The sequence below is a fragment of the Borostomias antarcticus genome, assembly GCF_949987555.1.
Source record: "Borostomias antarcticus genome assembly, chromosome: 6".
Taxonomy (NCBI): domain Eukaryota; kingdom Metazoa; phylum Chordata; class Actinopteri; order Stomiiformes; family Stomiidae; genus Borostomias; species Borostomias antarcticus.
In genome coordinates, this window is record NC_140239.1 from 8,582,665 (window position 1) to 8,602,920 (window position 20,256).

Here is a 20,256-nt window from a genome sequence, read left to right on the forward strand (position 1 = left end):
GAGTTTACAAGTAGAGTGTACAGGTAGATAGTGTACAGTAGAGTTTACAGGTAGATGGTGTACAGTAGAGTTTACAGGTAGCAAGTGTACAAGTAGAGACTGTACAGTAGAGTTTACAGGTAGTGTACAGTAGTGTACAGGTAGATAGTGTACAGTAGAGTTTACAGGTAGAGAGTGTACAGGTATAGTATACAGTAGAGTTTACAGGTATGGAGTGTACAGTAGAGTTTACAGGTAGATAGTGTACAGTAGAGTTTACAGGTAGATGGTGTACAGGTAGTGTGTACAGTAGAGTTTACAGGTAGAGAGTGTACAGGTATAGTATACAGTAGAGTTTACAGGTATAGAGTGTACAGTAGAGTTTACAGGTAGAGAGTGTACAGGTAGATAGTGTACGGTAGAGTTTACAGTAGCAGGGTGAGCGCTTCTTATTCTGTTCCCCTTGCGTGTAAACAGGGCTCAACTTCAACAGATAGCGAACACTGATGACGTATCAATGAATCCTCAGACACTGGAGTGAAGTTTAGCTCTTTAGTTGTTGACTTCAGAAACATTAGTTGTCATTCACATTTGTAAAACTGGAAATAAACATAAAAGTATGATTACTATAATGCTCAAAATCATACTGTTACATTTCTATTAACCTCTAACATAATAGTAGCTACACAACACTAATGTGTATATGTGCAGTGTGTATACTACAGTATGGTTGATGGCCCCATCAATTTAACATAAATAATTAGTTTTTTCATTACCAACATTATCGATTTCGTCAAGTGTTGGTTGCACACCGTATGTCCACCACATTGTGGAGCTGTAGCCTCGTGACCATCCTGTTCTCGCGAGCTCACATTCTGTTTCTCGCAAATAAGTCTGAATACTCTCCATAGAGATCCATTCGTGCCAGATCGGAAAACAATCTAGCCAGTCAGCGTTCTAAGAGGAAATACAATTTATAAATACATTGTGTGACGATAGGAGCAGTTGAAGTTTGACCACATGTCGAAGTGTCCTTGGGCAAGACACTGAACCCCAAATTGCTCCCAATGAGCAGGCTAGCACCTTGCATGGCAGCTGCCACCATTGTAAATGTGTATTTGAAGAATGGGTGAATGAGAGGCCATTGTAAAGCACTTTGGATAAAATCGCTACTGTAAGTGCAGTCCATTTACCCTTTACCATGTCAGACAGGTGGTTCATCCAATTACATGCTAAGTATTTTTGAAAGTGCCTGCCCTTTTCCAAACAATTTCCAACGGATAGTTCCCAGATGGTTATGCAAAACAAACCATCTGGCGGGTCAGGTTAGTGGAGCTGGGCCTCCACTAAAAACAGCATCTGCTTCTTTGAAAAAACCACACGGGTAGAAAGAGTACAGGTGTGTGCACAGTAGAGAGTACAGTAACGGGGGGGGATGTACAGTGGAATGTACAGGTAAAGAGTACATGTGTACAGTAGAGAGGGTGGGTCTCCAGGTCTGGTTGGGCCAGTTGGACAGTGCAGGGTTTTACCGTACGCCCAACAAAACACCAAGCACAGCCTCTCTTGGCTCCTCTCATCTGGAATGGAATGTTAACTCCTGGAAACCAGGCCAGGTCCAGCCTGGCTTATGTGCGTGGCTGGCTTGTTTCTGTTCAGGACTGGTAGGACGGAAGCTAGTCATGCCACTGAAATAGCTGTGAATTGAAATGACATGAAATAATGTCTGATAAATTAAGAGAGGTCTTGTCGCCTGGACACATCATTTCCAATGCTTCCAATGCTAATCCAGCACAATAAGAGCGGGATAGCCAGTTAGCTCATGAGCTCACAACAACTAGCAGCAGCTTCTATAACATTAATGGTAGCGGTCAGTGGCTAAAGCAGTTACACTGATGATTCCTGTAACATTAGCTTTTGCTGCAATTGGTTCAACTTCTGTTTCTGGACAAAATACATTACCTGCTGTGTGCACTGGTGAAGTAAGTACACGGTAATCTCTGAGAATGTCCCGCGTGGGAGTCCAATGCTCTGACCACTACTCATGGAATTTAGGTAAGGGATAAAAAGGTTGTAGTGAAAGGATGAACGTGTGGAGGTTTTGGGGTATAGTCCCGTAAAGTCATCCCTACCGGTCCTTGAACCCCGGTCTCTCGGGTGGGAGTCCAATGCTCTGACCACTACTCTACTTGTGCAGTGGAGATCGGCGGGTTGATTTTGGTGTCGTCCTTGATTTTGATGTGCTGGGACTACTGCCTCTTGTGGTGTCAACAGAGAGATGCAGGCCAACATTGTCGGGAGGGAGGGAGTGATAACCCTACAAACGCTATACTAGGTGCGCTGGCTTCCAGCCACTCACAGAAACCTCTGACTGAGTCTCCCATAGCCAGACCTCTGACATACTGATAACCTGATAACTAGTCTCACATAGCCAGACCTCTGACATACTGTTAACCTGATAACTAGTCTCACATAGCCAGACCTCTGACATACTGATAACCTGATAACTAGTCTCACATAGCCAGACCTCTGACATGCTGTTAACCTGATAACTAGTCTCACATAGCCAGACCTCTGACATACTGATAACCTGATAACTAGTCTCACATAGCCAGACCTCTGACATACTGTTAACCTGATAACTAGTCTCACATAGCCAGACCTCTGACATACTGTTAACCTGATAACTAGTCTCACATAGCCAGACCTCTGACATACTGATAACCTGATAACTAGTCTCACATAGCCAGACCTCTGACATACTGATAACCTGATAACTAGTCTCACATAGCCAGACCTCTGACATACTGATAACCTGATAACTAGTCTCACATAGCCAGACCTATCTCCAACCTTCGTTTACCCTGTGACAGTACTGGAGAAAGGTCTGGCTGGACTCATTACCATTGGGGGATGGGGAATTTCTTTAAACCAATCACAATGTCTTGAGCGGAAGGGTTGCTAGGTAGTTGTTTCACATAGTCTGCACTGGATCTGATTGAGCTGGGAATCAGATCCATCGCTACTGATTGGGCAGTAATAAACAAATGACAAGGCTTATCCCCCAAATCTACATCCGTCGAGTCAGACTACCTGATAACTGAAACTCTACTCAACATGATGACCTTCAGTATGGTCTTGTGACTCTTAGTCTGCTTAGTGTTTTCAAATACACAGGAAGAACCACAGTTAGTTGGTATGTAGTATTGTAGTCATTACTGTGTATGTAGTCTGGAATACAATGCTACAAAACAGCATAGGGGCAGAGCCAGCGCCTACCTTTCAAATCCAGCTGCATTTGAACATGACGTCATCGTGAGCGTACAGCCGGGACTAAATTAAAAACTCATCCAGCCCAGAAAAGAAGAAAATTGTAGCTAGCCAACTCTGTGAAGTGGAAGAAAGTCCAAGTAGCTTAAATCACACTTAAAGTGCCAGAAAAGTCGACAGCTTGCACAGACACGGGACTCGTTAGAAAAGTGGAAAGCTGCTGTCAGTGACCAATCAGATCCCAAATCAGCCTCCCCGCACAGCCCACTATCTGCACAGGTGCCACGCACATAAAACCCAAGAGTCTTTTCATTGTTGTCCACGACCGAGTTTTATTCCCAGAAACGCAATGAGAACTTCTGGTTACTCAAATTACTGTGTACACAAACCTCGTACCTGTACCGTGTATCCGTTGTTCATCACCTGATGTCTGGAGCACCAGTTCACTCAAGAGGCCCTCGGGCCTCGCTGCTGGTGCTCTGGAAAGAGCAGCATGTAAACTTGGTGTTCCTGAGGTGTCATTCTATTTTAATGAACTACATTTCATCACTCTCGGTCAGATATGAACCCCCTGTACAGTAGGGAGATGCTTCACATTGCTGCGTGAGGAATTATCTTAACATAAAAAGAGCTATTTTAGCATCAGTCTCTGACATGAGATAGCTGTGATTTGTATGGTGTTAAGTAGCCTATGTAATGATGATGGTTGACATAGGCAGCCTAACCAATGGCTTGACATTTGATGTGCTGCCTCCCCCTAGTGGCTGTGTAGCGCACTGCGCCAGAGAGCCATATGATTTTGACCTAACAGCCAGATTGCACTTAATCTAATGCTCTGACACTGAGTACGACTGGTGTGGCTTCTTCATCCTATTATAGATACTGCTCGACCTGCATTAGTAGCCTAGCCTAGTTCACTTCCTTTAAACGAGCACAGAGCACGCTGGAAGCACACAGTGGGAATCTGAATTAGATTAGATCAGATTACTTTATTGTCCTTTGCTGGAAATGTATTGCCACGTCTGAACATTGCCTCACATGAACCTAATACAGATACAAAACACAGTTTTAGTTTTATACACTTATCACCATACCCCCCACACCATACAGTACATGCATCCCATCACCAACATCTTCTAACCACACATACGTATTCACAACATATAATGATGACCTGATACATTATCGGGTTGTGTTGTTAAGTGACGCTATGTCAGAGGGGACGGAGCTCCTGCTGAAGCGTGCTTGTATCCAGGTCAGAGTTCAGTGTCCAGGCCTGATGGGAGCAGTGTGAGGAGGGGGGTTGAGGGGGTGTCCAGGCCTGATGGGAGCAGTGTGAGGAGGGGGGTTGAGGGGGTGCCCAGGCCTGATGGGAGCAGTGTGAGGAGGGGGGTTGAGGGGGTGTTTGGGGTCAGGGTTCAGTGTCCAGGCCTGATGGGAGCAGTGTGAGGAGGGGGGTTGAGGGGGTGTCCAGGCCTGATGGGAGCAGTGTGAGGAGGGGGGTTGAGGGGGTGTTTGGGGTCAGGGTTCAGTGCCCAGGCCTGATGGGAGCAGTGTGAGGAGGGGGGTTGAGGGGGTGTTTGGGGTCAGGGTTCAGTGCCCAGGCCTGATGGGAGCAGTGTGAGGAGGGGGGTTGTGGGGGTGTTTGGGGTCAGGGTTCAGTGCCCAGGCCTGATGGGAGCAGTGTGAGGAGGGGGGTTGAGGGGGTGTTTGGGGTCAAGTCCCCGTTCCCCCTCTTTTTCTTCTTACTACTCTGCATCTAGGGCTTTTTCTTTCCTTTTTTTTCCCAACATGTTGTCATTTCCATTGCTGAAACACCAAATTTGCCCCTAGGGGGAGTATCTATCTATCTATCTATCTATCTATCTATCTATCTATCTATCTATCTATCTATCTATCTATCTATCTATCTATCTATCTATCTATCTATCTATCTATCTATCTATCTATCTATCTATCTATCTGTCTGTCTGTCTGTCTGTCTGTCTGTCTGTCTGTCTGTCTGTCTGTCTGTCTGTCTGATTAATCATGTGCGATGGTGCGTGCTCTGCGCGTCGTGGCTATACTGTTGAGGTCAGAGGTTGAGGGCGGGAAGGCATTGTGTGTGACGCGTGTGAGCCAGTTCTTGTTAGGGAGGCAGTTATTTTTAGCGCTCCACCATCTCAACAGCTTCATTCTTGACGCAGGCAGGGCTGTGGGTGGAGTTGAGGCCTATGCTCTGTGTGCTGGGAGGGGTGATTAAATAGTTCTTTTCTCTTGGTGACGTTCAGCTGTACGTAGGTAGGTAGGTATTGTTCATGCACCACTGAATAAACACCCAACCTCAATAAGCCTCACTGGGGGCCGGAAGACTTCTCAGATCTATGAAGGTGATACTGAACCCCACCCCCGACCCCTCCCCAGGCCCAGGGTCACGGTCACAGCCACTTGACCCCGGCGGAGCGCTACGCCACAGCCAACGGCGGCGTGGAGGAGGGCGTGGCGGAGATGCTGCAGAACGGGGAGGCGGGGCTCGCCCTGTCCAAGGGGGACGTGGCGGAGGGCGACCGCATGCTCACGCCCACACAGACCCCCCAGGTGAGTGAGCTAGAATGTCTGTGTGTGAATAAGTGTGTGTACATCACATACACACACTGCTTCACACACACTGATTCATTCACACACACACACACACATACACACACACACACACACACACACACACACTCACTCCTTCATACCCACTCATTCACACACACACAAACACTCATTCATTCATTAATTTATTCACCCATTCTTTCATATTTCCTCCTACGCAGATTATTTAAGTTCATACTTATCTATCTATTCATCCACACCCCCACACTGTCCATGTCCTCCAGGACACCCAGAGCCTGGGAGGAGGCGGGGCCACCCGGGGCGGCTGCTATTGGCTGAAGGGGACGGCCTACACTGACATCGGCACGCTGGCCTGGATGATCACGCTGAGTGACGGGCTGCACAACTTCATCGACGGCCTCGCCATCGGAGCGTCCTTCACCGCCTCCGTGTTCCAGGGCGTCAGCACCTCCATCGCAATCCTGTGCGAGGAGTTTCCCCACGAGCTGGGTGAGGGGGCTGCATTTGTTTACCTGTTTGTTTGTTTGTTTATTCATACATATACATTAGGGCTGTCATTCAAAAAAAAAAAAAAAGATCTGTAATTAATCATAATTTATCGGATATATCGTTTTTTGCTGGGAAAAGACCCCAAAATAAAATATTTCAATTAAAGGACATTCCATTATTGTGGCAGACGAGTAAATCATTGAATAGGCATTACAAAATGTGGCTTTTGAAGTCAATATATTGCTTCATTAAATTATCTCGTTATGTTTAAGGCTATCAATCAATCTCCGTTCGTGGATTTTCAAAACTATTGTTTGTCCATTTGTCTGACGTAGACTTAGCCTACTCGTTCTGTGCTGCCTGCTTTCTGTAGCCTACTGGGTCCGCTGGGAAAAATCTAATAAAAAATAAATAATAATTTTGATTAATTAGCACGTTCATTTTTGCAGAATTCATTGATCTAATTAACACGTTAAATTGACAGCCCTAATATACATACTGTACATAAGGATCCCCACTAGGAGTTAGTCCTAGTTTCCAGGAGTCGTCCTGCTTGAGGGAGCATTTCTACTGAGAATCACTAGGTTTTGGGTGGTCAAGTCAGTGGTCAAGTCAGTGGTCAAGTCAGTGAACAAACGACACAGTGATACCTGTGATACTTTCTCCTTGTTCTTTCTCCCACTCCACCCTCTGTCTCTCCCTCACTCTCTCTCTCTCTTTCTCCTTCTCATTCTCCCTATCTGCCCCTCTGTCTGTCTCTGTCTGTCTCCCCCTCTCTGTCTGTCTGTCTCCTTCTGTCTCTCTGTCCGTCTGTCTCCTTCTGGCTGGCTATCTGTCTCTGTAACCCTCTCTCCCCCTCTCTGTCTGTCTGCAGGAGACTTTGTGATCTTGCTGAATTCGGGGATGAGCATCCAGCAGGCCCTGTTCTTCAACTTCCTGTCTGCCTGCAGCTGCTACCTGGGGATGGGCTTCGGCATCCTGGCGGGAAACAGCTTCTCCCCCAGCTGGATCTTCGGCCTGGCGGGGGGCATGTTCCTCTACATCGCCCTGGCAGACATGGTGAGGGCTGGGAGGGTGTGTCTGTGTGTGTGAGGGCTGAGAGTGTGTGTGTGTGTGAGGGCTGGGAGTGGGTAAGGAGGGGCCGTGTGTGTGTGTGTGTGGGTGGGGGGGTGGTGGGTGGAGGGGCGTATCCTGTGACCTATAAATAACATGTCTGTCTTTTTCTCTCTCTCTCTCTCTCTCTCTCTCTCTCTCTCCCTCCCTCCCTCCCTCCCTCTTTATCTCAGTTCCCTGAGATGAACGAGGTGAGTCGTGAGGAGGAGGAGTCCGGGGGGACTGGCAGTCTCATGATCTTCGCAATCCAGAACGCCGGCCTTCTAACCGGCTTCACCATCATGCTCCTACTCACCACCTACTCCGGCCAGCTAGCCCTGACCTAGCACTGGACACAACCAGAGCAAACCGGTTTAGACTGGTCAGAACTGGAACCTCAACCCCGCCCATCCAGTTGTGCGGCAGGAACGCACCCTATATAAGACTTCTAAGTACTTCTTCATATGCAGTAGTTGGCTGGCAGAGACCCCTCTGTTCTACACCTCTTTTTGGCCTTCTGTAGACCAGCCCCATGCACAAGTCTCTCTGTCAGTCTAGACACACACACCCATTCCTCTGTCCAGAAACACTGGATGAACGACAGATGTGCAATATATACACCCACTGTTTCTCAAGCTGTCCCTCTTTACACAAGCGACTGAGCGGCCATTTTGGCTCCACAGACTCCGTCATGTCCTCTCAAGTGGATGAGTCTGGACAGGGATGTCTTGAGAGGGACAGGTGGTCTATATGGACACATTACCCATAAGCACCTGTGTGGGTCCATAGGTAACAGGAAGTGGGCTTAGCCAAATCAGGAAATAGCAGTTGCATTGTTAACATCCTTTGACTATTTCCCTCCAAGTGAAAACATTTTTTTGTCATTCCAAACCCCAAAAAAGTACAAATCAACTGGAAGCTTCCGGAACAAAACCCATTATTTTATCAAGGGACTTTGCTGTTGCGTAATGTTATTTTTTCAATATTATGAACGATAGAAACACAAACGACTGACCTTAGACAAACATGGACCTGGCCATAGACATCGGTGAAGGGTTTCATTGAGACTCACTCATCTCTCCTGCAGAGTGAAACCAGCAGCTTGTTTGAGTGCCACTCCAATTTCCCTCTGAAGAGTCTGTGTCAGCCCTGATGGACTATGGTGGCCCAAGAGGGTCACACAGCCTTTTATCCCCACAGTCTCATAGTCACCCACCTGTGCCCTTGATCATTGACTTGTCATACTGTATCTTTTTCCACATGTACTCTTTCTGTACTAGTTTATGAATGCAATTCTCTGTTGCTTGCATATCCTGAATGCTGATGTCCAACTGAGGTGTTCCAGAACGTTTCATGTTAACAGTGGATCAAATTATGACTTAATCAAATACTGTATGTTGAACTGTAGGCGCGCACAAGATGTGCCTGAATGTTTGTGTCCTTATCCAACACCACACAGATGGAGATCTAGAGAGGTGGCAGTTTTTTTTTGTTTTTCATTCAGTAAAACCTACAATCACATTTTATCTGCCAGGTGATTTGTGGACCTGATATATGTTATGCCATCAGTCATATTTAGTCATCAGGGAAATCTGTAATAGTAATGTTGAAACAAACATTATTACATCAACTTAACAGTATTTTGATTTGTTGACTTGGTAGATAATGTAGACATTTCTATACCATTTACTAGAATACTGTATTTAGATTAATTATGAGTTACTGTATGCATTTCTCAGTCAGCTCCATGCACAATCACTTTTTGACTAGTTGATATGAATTGCAACGTACAGTATTACAGACATCAAAGTTGTGTGAGTTGCTACTGTAATTGGTTATACATTATAACAGTGTGTTGCTGTTCCCTATTAATAGTTTTTAACCTGTAGAGGGAAACAAAGTCATTACATGGACCAGTGTAATTTCAGTGTGTCATCAAAGAAAAATAGTAGAATGGGCCTAGTAATTCTTATTTAACAGATTTTAAGCATACATATCCAAACCCTGAAGATCAATATCTGTATCATTTTCTCATCTCAGTTTATTGTAGATAACTGATAGGGGACACTTTAAAGTAAGCCATCACATGAAATTATGTACCACCATTATGCACTGAGGTTGGATCATCACTAGATATTGTTTGAGCCATGTGATTGTGTTTTGATTTCAATATATTGAAAATATATTTACATTGTAATTCTCGCACATTTAATTTTATTTTGATGAGATTTGAAACAAGCCGTGTTAATTCCAGACAAAGATGCAATGATGACGTTTCTCTGTTTTTAAGTGCAGTGGTGTTTTTTGTTGCACAGATACAGTACTCTACTGTCAAAGAGGATTGATGAAATAACAGCCGGTGATTGTGTGCAGTATTTTTGTACACCGTGAACAAATTTGAATCTCCACACGGACGATGATACTTTATAGAGGGTTTTGCTGTTCCAAAGACATCATGGTGTGACTATAACTGACCTTAGACTTTTGGAGAAGACATTATTTATTGACGCTGTGAAGAAGTTGTGTATAGTGGTGTCAGAAACCTACTGTAGCTAATGTTCTAGGAACCTCCAGCCTTCTCAGTGTATCGTGGAAACGTCTTTTTATAAACATCTTTTTCCAAGATCAACTGGCTCTTGTCTGCATCTCAAACAGCTTGTTTGTTGATCATCAACCAATGTTTTCGGGGGCGGGGCGGGGGGGGTTATGTCCCCATCTGGGAGATGTAATTGACATTACATTATATAATCTTCCCCATTCATGAAGGAAGGCTTGTCTGAATGCCACTGTTGGAATGAGTATTGTGTGATAAGGACACTGACTTGACAGTCATTGTGAGATAATGTGATCAAGTGTAGACTGGTATTCTGCTCAGTCAACCCAAATTGATGTGACTGGTGGCATGTATGGTTCATTACACTTGTCGCCTCACAGCAATAAAGTTGTGGGTTCGATTCACGCTTGAGACGCTGTCGGCACTGGGGGGGCGAGTTCTCCGCAGGGTTGTCAGGTGTCCAGGTGGGGTGTCTCCCGGGCCTTTGAGTGTTAAGTTTGCATGTTACCTCCCAAGAACCCCAATATAAAAACAGAACAAGAACAGATGGCTCTCCTGGCTGTCCCTGACAGGATTGGACTGGGCCCTGGTCCCTGGGCGTGTCTCATGCACTCGTCTACTGCTCCTGGCAGGCATCTCTTTACAATTCCAGCGATGCTGCTTGTTGGAGTTTAGCCTACTGCTTGCAGTTCAGTGCTTCTGGCCTTTTATGTATTAGTGTCAAAAAGACACTTCTTGTCTCTGAAGATTCGACAGTGTTGTGTTGAACCCATGGATGTATGGTTGAACCTCATATCAGACGTTATGGGTTATTATGTGACCCTCAGAAAACAGTCCAACATCGTCTTCTACAGGTGAGACGAGGCTGTGCCCTTGTTAATGAAAACCACGTGATGACTTGTATGAACAAGGAAGTGAGATTGAAAGATGTATGATGTTGCAGAGACGAGTCAAGACACCATTCCAGGGTGTGGGACATAACCGAAGGAACCTGTGAACACTTCAGGTAAAGAAGTTTATTTTATCTGGTCAAATTTTGTGATATAAAGAGCGTGTTTATCTGTTTATCTCAAAGTATCAGTTCCTCTGCAGGATATTTCAGTATTGGCAGCAGCATTACGAAAATGTGAAAATCTGCTCTGGGACAGTTCCTGAACTGTCACGTCTGTTCAGAGACGTTCAGAGATCCCGTGTCTGAGCTGCCACCACAACGTCTGTTTGAAATGTCTGGAAGAGAGGAGAGAGAAGGCAGGGTGGTCTGGGGACAGAGAGAAGGCAGGGTGGTCTGGAGAGAGAGAAGGCAGGGTGGCCTGGAGAGAGAGAGAAGGCAGGGTGGTCTGGAGACAGAGAGAAGGCAGGGTGGTCTGGAGAGAGAGAGAAGGCAGGGTGGTCTGGAGAGAGAGAGAAGGCAGGGTGGTCTGGAGAGAGAGAGAAGGTAGGGTGGTCTGGAGAGAGAGAGAAGGCAGGGTGGTCTGGAGAGAGAGAGAAGGCAGGGTGGTCTGGAGAGAGAAGGTAGGGTGGTCTGGAGAGAGAAGGCAGGGTGGTCTGGAGACAGAGAGAAGGCAGGGTGGTCTGGAGAGAGAGAGAAGGCAGGGTGGTCTGGAGAGAGAGAGAAGGCAGGGTGGTCTGGAGACAGAGAAGGCAGGGTGGTCTGGAGAGAGAGAGAAGGCAGGGTGGTCTGGAGAGAGAAGGTAGGGTGGTCTGGAGAGAGAAGGCAGAGTGGTCTGTAGGGAGAAGGTAGGGTGGTCTGGAGAGAGAGAGAAGGTAGGGTGGTCTGGAGAGAGAGAGAAGGTAGGGTGGTCTGGAGAGAGAGAGAAGGTAGGGTGGTCTGGAGAGAGAGAAGGCAGGGTGGTCTGGAGAGAGAGAGAAGGCAGGGTGGTCTGGAGAGAGAGAGAAGGCAGGGTGGTCTGGAGAGAGAATGCAGGGTGGTCTGGAGAGAGAAGGCAGGGTGGTCTGGAGAGAGAAGGCAGGGTGGTCTGGAGAGAGAAGGCAGGGTGGTCTGGAGAGAGAAGGCAGGGTGGTCTGGAGAGAGAAGGTAGGATGGTCTGGAGAGAGAGAGAAGGCAGGGTGGTCTGGAGAGAGAAGGCAGGGTGGTCTGGAGAGAGAAGGTAGGGTGGTCTGGAGAGAGAAGGCAGGATGGTCTGTAGGGAGAAGGCAGGATGGTCTGTAGGGAGAAGGCAGGGTGGTCTGTAGGGAGAAAGTAGGGGGGTCTGGAGAGAGAAGGCAGGATGGTCTGTAGGGAGAAGGCAGGGTGGTCTGTAGGGAGAAAGTAGGGTGGTCTGGAGAGAGAAGGCAGGGTGGTCTGGAGAGGGAAGGTAGGGTGGTCTGGAGAGAGAAGGTAGGGTGGTCTGGAGAGAGGTAGTGGTGGTGGTGTGTAGTAAACACACAGCAACCTAAATCGTTCTGTGATGGAACCAGTGTTGCCAACTCCTCTGTAAGGGAAGTAGCTGTTGTTTCTCCCAAAAGTAGCTAGAAATAGCCAGATGACGTAATCAACTAATTTGCAATTCTGAAAGAGGCAAAATGAACAGAAAAGGTTGACCAGGTCGTTAACAAACTAACTATTTAGTCTAGGGGCCAATCCAGATTTTGGTACCACTTAAGGTCACCAAAGAATATTGGTATTTTTGTCTTCCTACATGTGTCTAGTTTATATTTTGGTATGATAACCCTGCTAATCTAGTATCTTAATGCTGGATCAAAATACATTTTCTGAGCAGCCCCACACACAGTACCCCACTTACAATACAATAGGCACTGAATATTAATAAAGCTTAACATCCATATGTTAAAAACGTACTTTATGGAATACCTCTCTGAATGTATTTACTTACAAATATCAATGTTTAATCCACTGGAATTACAAGTAATGTGAACTACAGTAGCCAAAACACACTAACAGAAGCTCTATGAGGAATGTAACAAACTGGACCAACTGGTTCAAGCAGCAGTGGGACGAGTTGTCAAAGTTAGTTATGATCATTGCATAAGTAATAATGTAGAGAACAAAACTGCAGTTCCTCATACCTAAAATTTCTTCATACTTAAAAAATGTCATGAGACATTCCTCAACCCATAGGAATGAATCAGAGACGATCAAGGTCACTTCAGGTGATCATCAGATCAAAAAGGACGTAGAGAGTCTTGGTATCTGCTTCTAGTATCTTCAGACGTGTTTGTTTGAAAGTGAACCCACAGATGGATATCTCCAACATAATAAAGAGGGCAGGGGAATGGAGGTAAAGAGGTCATGTGCTATTTTGGACGTTCAGCCCTATATGTGGTCTGTCTACCATGAACCTGAAACATAGAGATCATAATTTCACTGATCGTTTGAGTATTGATCTAGCTGCAGTTTTTCTGCAGGCTCTCACTGGGCTACAAGGGAAGTCAATGGCGCACCTGTAAATGTGTTGGAAAAACAATCATAATGTGAGACAGGAAGCACAGGGTGTAATCTTATGGCCTCAATATGCTCTCCTGTGGAATGTAGCCTATCACAATCCGAATATTTTTGCATGTTAAATTTTGGAGCGGATCTGAATTATCGGGTGGATCAACTTAAAACAAAACTCAAGCAAACTCTGGCAAAGCCAGCTCCCCATGTGGGGGCTCTAGAGGACAGGGGGGTTCGAACCCCTGATCTCTCATATGGCCGTTTAATCCACTACACTACGGAGGAACATGAAAGTGCGGGATGTCATAGTGTATTTATTTTGGTGTGCTGGGATTACTGCCTCTTGTGGTGGCAGCATAGAAATGCAGGTCAACATCCGATGGAGTGAGGGAGGGAGGGAGGGAGGGAGGGAGGGAGGGAGGGAGGGAGGGAGTGACAACCCGACAAATGCTATCTATGGTGCGGTGGCTTCCAGCCACAAAAAAGGGTCAATGAGTTAAAAGTTGATCGTTTTTAGATTGGTCTCTGATGTTGAATGATACCCAGAAAAAAATTGTTTTCCACTACTAGCCCTATCTATTATAATCTATTTCTACAAGAAATAAGCCTATTGGGCCGCATGCCGTCACATAACATGCAATACCGTGCTTTGGCCACTACGTCAAATGGCTTCAGGCGCCAGTGAGCAACTTTCATTGAAATGAATAGGCAGCCATTTTCAATGCCTTCTCCAGTTATATTATACCTCCATGGTTGTGGCCAGCATTCACAGCGCTCGCTATCGGCCACTGCTGGTCAGAAGCTGTACTGCAACAAATAACAATTAAAAGCGATTAAAAAAATACGAAATAAAAAAACGAATTCCCTGTTCAGTTATTCCTGTATGATCATTTATTGTTCTGCTTTCTCTAGTGATCAACAATGGCCAACTATGGTAAAGGACAGTTGTTGGACATTCTGGACGACCTGTCAGCTCAGGACCTGAAGAGGTTTCACTGGTACCTGAAGGATAAAGTTCTGGATGGCTTCGCGCCCATCCCAAACAGCAAGTTGGAGAATGCTGAAAGACACGACACAGTAGATAAGATGGTGGAGACCTACAACTTCGATGGAGCTCTGAAGATCTCAGTGAAGATCCTCGGGGAGATGAGACGGAACGATCTAGTTGTGAAGATGGAAGCAGAATGGAAAGCAGGTCATTCTTATTTCTTATCTTATCTCTTTTAACATAACATCAAATGAGTCAAAAGCCTTGCTGATATGTTGATAATAACATTGAGTTTATACTTTCTTAGGTCTATCTGATGAATATAAACACAGACTCGAGGTAAAGTTTAAGAAAATATCTGAGGGGATCAAAAAGCAGGGTAAGACTCTCAATGACATTTACACAGAGCTCTACATCACAGAGGCTGGGAGCGGAGAGGTCAATCAAGAACATGAGGGAAGATTGAGACTCGTCCGGAATCCAAACAGAAAAAATCCCTGGAGAGCAGAATGTGAGCTCACGTGATCAGGATGGTGACACCAGGCTAGATTGAGACAGCATCCAGGAAACTAGCAAGACCAGAGAGACTAATCACATGCAATGACATCTTTAAATCTGCACCTGAAAACCTAGGACAAATCTATCTATCTATCCATCTAAAATGTAGACAACATTTAAAGTTATTTATTTTTTGACGCTAATTAATGCCAATCAGAAGAACTTGAGAATAACCGTCATAAATTGAAAAGACAGTTACCTAGTTTATACATTGGAGATACTCCCCTTCGCCAATGTGATCAGGATCAAAACCTGAATGAATGCATTTATTTATTCAACCGATGTTAAAATACACAGGTTTATTCAGTGGATTGGCCACAACCATCACATATCACATTGTTGAAGTGTGAAGTGCTGTGGTCCTCGTCGGTTACAGCAACAGTCTGCACAAGCAGGCTTCAAAGTACCAAACACTAATACATAAAACTCATACATATAAACACGTAAGACACTAACTTACAGTATTAGGTATTGCAGTATTACACTTAAGACACATCAACAAACATACAGTACAAAATATACTGCTTCCCTTAGTATATGGTTGACCAGCTCAGCAGACATCCCTTCACTGCTCACCTCACACCACAAAAGCAGCTTCTTCCTGACTGCTACAGTACCAGCAGTAATTTGTATTTTGTACTTTGCTCTATCCTGTCTTTGCACTGTCCTGTCTAGTTGCACCTTGTCTAATCCATCAGTGTTATCCACCAAGTTTATCACAGAACCTTTATTGAACAAAAGATCAAAGTTGATGGTGGGCTCATTTGTATTTTGCTCCACTAATGCCTCGAGGACCTGACTTAGCAATACAGTCACCATCACTGACCAGCAGGTGTCACCAGAGAGAGGTGTCAAATGCTTCGAAAGAGTGAACCTTTTCGACATAATTGGTTCAAATGGTTCACTGCTTCAGAAACTTTGTCTCCAATGTCTCCATGTAGCTAAGCTGGCATTAGCTGACTAAGCTACTGTGTCCAGCTAGCTGACCATTGACATTTTAAGAAGCTTTATTTATTTACAGCTTGGCTGTGTGGGATGTGAATTGAAAGTTGTCAGAACAAGTTTCCAAAATATAGTGATGGTGTTATAACTTATCTTTCATAAGAAACATTTTTGTCCACAATTGTCTCCTTGTTGACTGTACTGGTACAGTGATCATGCTGTCTGTAAATATATATATTCAGATTGTAAAAGTGTTGAGCTTCTGTCTTTGCAGGAGGAACGTCAGACTACCCTGAAGCTTTTAGAAGAGAAGGTGAAGATATTTAAAGAAGTCAAACAAACCCATCTTCAATCTGCAGATCACATCCAGGTACAGTAGGCCTATGTGCTAGGACTCACTAGCCTCTCTACGAGTGAGTGGGAGCAGTCTCTTTCTGTCATGAGTGACATCTGACACCGCTGCTCTCTGTGCTGCCTGCCACTCACTCTGCCTGCAGTCAACAACGCACAGAGTGAGGGACAGAGAAGGGACAGAGTGAGGGACGGAGAACTCAGAGTGAGAGACAGAGAACTCAGAATGAGGGATAGAGAACGCACAGAGTGAGGGACAGAGGGAGAAAGAGACAAACCCTATTATAGGGCTGTCGGGCTCTGCCCATCAGCCAAAAATAGAGTTTGTGATGATATGAAATGTTCTTCTGACTCCTACAGACCCAGGCAAAGAACACAGAGAGAAACATCAAGGAGCAGTTCAAGAAGCTTCACCAGTTTCTACAAGAGGAAGAGGAGGCCAGGATTGCAGCCATGAGGAAAGAAGAGAAGCAGATGAGTGAGAAAATGAAAGAGAAAATGAAAGAGATGGATAGAGAGATAGCTTCACTTTCACGCACAATCAAAGCCATAGAGAAGGAGCTGAGAGCAGAAGACATCTCCCTCCTGCAGGTCAGTGTTGTTCAAACTTCACACATTTACAGAATTGAAAATGAATTGAAATGGATAACATGCTATTGACGGTCATATTATTATTCTCTTCTGTTTATCCTCAGAACCTCAAAACCACTGAACAAAGGTAAGTACTGACTATGACAGTACAGTCGGTACAAATCTTATTGTACTTATTGTCTTAATGACGACTTAAGTCATTTTTCATAAAAGTGTCCGCTAAGGGACAGTTCAAAATTCATGGGAAGGGGTCACTGGAGGAAAACAGGAGAGGGTCATGCTTTTTAATTTTAGTCCAAGGGAGGGTTACTGTTTTTTCATTTGAGTCACACAAAATTGGATCTATCAAAATACAAAATAGTTTCTTCAACTTTTCAGAACTCAGCGAGCTGTTTTGTATGACCTGGTGTAGGCTATCGTTTCTCTTGGGCTGCCCTATCAGTCGATCTTGTGCTTGGCCTATCCAGACAGGAGGTGTAGAGAGAACACAGACTCTGACTTGCCATCTGTTTCTTTCCTACTAGGCTCGGAAAGTGCAGTGCATTTCACTGTTTCTTATTTTGAGTAACACCATATTAAAATGAATGTTATCTATATAGTGGTGGAGGGCCAATATTTTTTTCAATCACTCAGGGAGAATCAACAGAAAAATACAGTATATTTCTGCCAGAGGGAAGTTCATGCATTTTTATTCCCAAACACTCTAAAGTCCTCCAGTGACCCCCTCCCATAAATTTACAACGGTCCCTAAATGATTAAAATGTAAGCTGCTGTATGCAAGCTGATCTTGTCTCCTCTTGTTTTTGAATCCAACCCATCCTCAACACGGACTGAATGTTCTTCCAGAGCCCAGTGCACACTGCCGGATCCACAGCTGGTCTCAGGAGCGCTGATAGACGTCGCCAAACACCTGGGCAACCTGACCTTCAGAGTCTGGGAGAAGATGAAGGGGGTGGTCAAGTTCACTCCTGTCATTCTGGACCCCAACACTGCTACCGGCTGGCTCTCTCTGTCTGATGATCTGACTAGTGTGAGACACACAAACACATATCAGCAGCTCCCTGACAACCCAGAGAGGTTCACCAGGTACCCTTCCGTTCAGGGCTCTGAGGGGTTCAGCTCAGGGAAGCACAGCTGGGAGGTGGAGGTGGCGGACCATCCTGACTGGGTTATAGGTGTGGCCAGAGAGTCAGTTGACAGGAAGGGGGTGTCACTTCCAAACCCAAACTATGGAATGTGGAGTTTATGTTTTGAGAGTGGTAAGTATACCAATGGTTTGGGTGAGACTATCTCTCTGAAGAGGAGACCCCAGAGGATCAGAATTAAGCTGGACTGTGACAGTGGGGAGGTGTCCTTCTACGACTCTGAATACATGACTCACATCTACACTCATAGAGACACCTTCACTGAGAAACTCTACCCATACTTCAGTATCTCACCGACTCGCGATGCTAAACACCCTGATGTAGCAATCCTCCCATCAGAGTAGTCTGTGTTGGTGATGTCATCCTAGTGAAGTGTGTGTGTATTTGTAGTCCCACTCCACAGAACTACAGAGTGATTTGGTCTCATATGAACTACATTACTGATCACTGTGATCATGAATACGTTGAAAACATAATATTGTTGGTGATTCTTTTACTGTTTCTTAAACAGAATATTCAGGTGATAGATCCTCATTATAGACTCTGTTAGTCACATATGAATACTGTTTTGGTTGGTACCACACCTCCATCACTGTCTTGTTTGGTATTGATACTGTTCACTGGGATCAGGTATCTGATTGTTGATGTTACAGTATCTAAACCAGATTCCTGCTTCTTAAACAGTCCACTCAGGTAATAGATGATGTTAGTTATAATACGGGTAACTCAAATCAAGCAATCCGATTGGTTCATAGCCGTGATACAATTACCATATACCACGGCTATGATGTCTAATTCTTTGCATGATGTCTCCATGGGGTTGAAGGTGTTATTTTCCTGTCAGGATCATTAGCATCTGGTAATTGGATGAATGTTCATGATGTCACTTGAAACTGTTTTCATGCAGAGCTCTATCAGTCATTAGATTTTCTTTTTATACATTTTAATTTTACATGTTTGTACTGTATCATTAGTGAACTGCCCTGATCTGAATTCATCTGATCTTCATATTCTATCAACATAAATAAAACTGTTGTTGAACTGAGAGGAAGTGAGAAAGAGATTGAGGATGTTTGTTATTTAAATTCTCATTTTATTGATAACACCTTGACACATTTCCTTAAGGTAGAGAAACACAGGTAGCACATTGGAGAGACCAGAGTAGTAATCAGAGAAATATAGGATTATTAATAATATTCTTTAGAACAAACCAAAAATGACAGAAAGAGACCAGGAGAATAAAGACCCAACTGTTGAGAAATGATTGAAGGTTTTAAACAGAGGGACCAGGAAAAGAGAGCAGAAATCCTACAAAGACGAGCAGCTCAGTGTTGTCAGTGCAGGTGGTATCATCACTGGGTGGAAGGAGATACAGGAAAGACCAGGTTCTCTTTCTACTGACGAGGTCGTCCGTGACAACACACTGGTGAGGGAGCTAGGAGAGAAGACTGGTTGAGTTGTGTCAGTTATTAAGATGAGCAGAAGAGCTTGCAGTTCCCCTCAAAACCTAGAGAAAGTCAAACATGTCAGATAAAGTTCAGTTTTACTATTTTAACAGCTGGCTATTTTCATCAGTAGGAAAAAGCTTAGGGTCAGAAGACTTATGCTGCTCCATATGGGATATCATCAACATTATCTATATAGTGCACCATGTCACATTTAAAGGTTAAACATGTCATATTTTAATCAAAATACTGTTATCCACTGATTACTACATTCTAGAGTCTATAGGTAAAACAGTTGATTTATTGGGCACATTTAAAGGACAATGCTCGTTTTTGACAACCTGGACCTTATTTACGACATATTATAAGACGTTTGACTCACCGAGATCACTTTGGTGTAGTTCGGAGGCCTGTAGAAGAAATGTAAAATCCAGCACGAGCCAGTATATCCATGTAATGGCGGTGATCGGGGCAACGAGAATGCAGCTTCTAAAAATCTATTTTCTGCCGCGAAACGGTTGTTTTCATCAATCTGTCTGGATGAATCGCTAGTTGTGCTTACATAGAGCATAACTGTTGTGGTTTTCACATGCCATGATCTTTAGAAACGTCTTTCGAAACGAAATAGCTTCCTCACTTGCTCCTGCACTAATGCGCACAGCGTGCAATCGTTGCTCCAGCACGCTGTGCGCATGCGTGCTGGAGCAAGTGAGGAAGCTATTTCGTGTCTAACGCCGTTTCTAAAGATCATATTACAGAGGCATGGGAAATACCACAACAGGCCTATGCTCTCTATGTAAGCACAACTAGCGATTCATCCAGACAGATTGATGAAAACAACCGTTTTCGCGGCAGAA

General features: G+C 44.7%; 2 protein-coding genes across 2 annotated transcripts in view; both read left to right on the forward strand.

Moving 5' to 3' along the window:
• slc39a14 (solute carrier family 39 member 14) overlaps positions 1 to 9,996 on the forward strand; it is a 36,293-nt gene extending 26,297 nt beyond the window's left edge. The window contains exons 7-10 of the mRNA XM_084439338.1: positions 5,653 to 5,826; positions 6,111 to 6,336; positions 7,211 to 7,395; positions 7,623 to 9,996. Coding sequence (XP_084295464.1) covers positions 5,653 to 5,826; positions 6,111 to 6,336; positions 7,211 to 7,395; positions 7,623 to 7,775 — 738 coding nt within the window. The 3' untranslated portion in view covers positions 7,776 to 9,996. The remainder of the gene's footprint in view (positions 1 to 5,652; positions 5,827 to 6,110; positions 6,337 to 7,210; positions 7,396 to 7,622) is intronic.
• A 4,304-nt stretch (positions 9,997 to 14,300) lies between these two features.
• Positions 14,301 to 18,298, forward strand: LOC311310264 (E3 ubiquitin-protein ligase TRIM35-like; the record flags this gene model as incomplete). The annotated part of the gene is made up of 4 exons (XM_084439684.1): positions 14,301 to 14,546; positions 16,579 to 16,809; positions 16,914 to 16,936; positions 17,656 to 18,298. 4 exons carry the CDS (start codon positions 14,301 to 14,303, stop codon positions 18,296 to 18,298), a joined length of 1,143 nt encoding a protein of 380 aa, XP_084295810.1.
• Between the last annotated feature and the right edge of the window lie 1,958 nt (positions 18,299 to 20,256).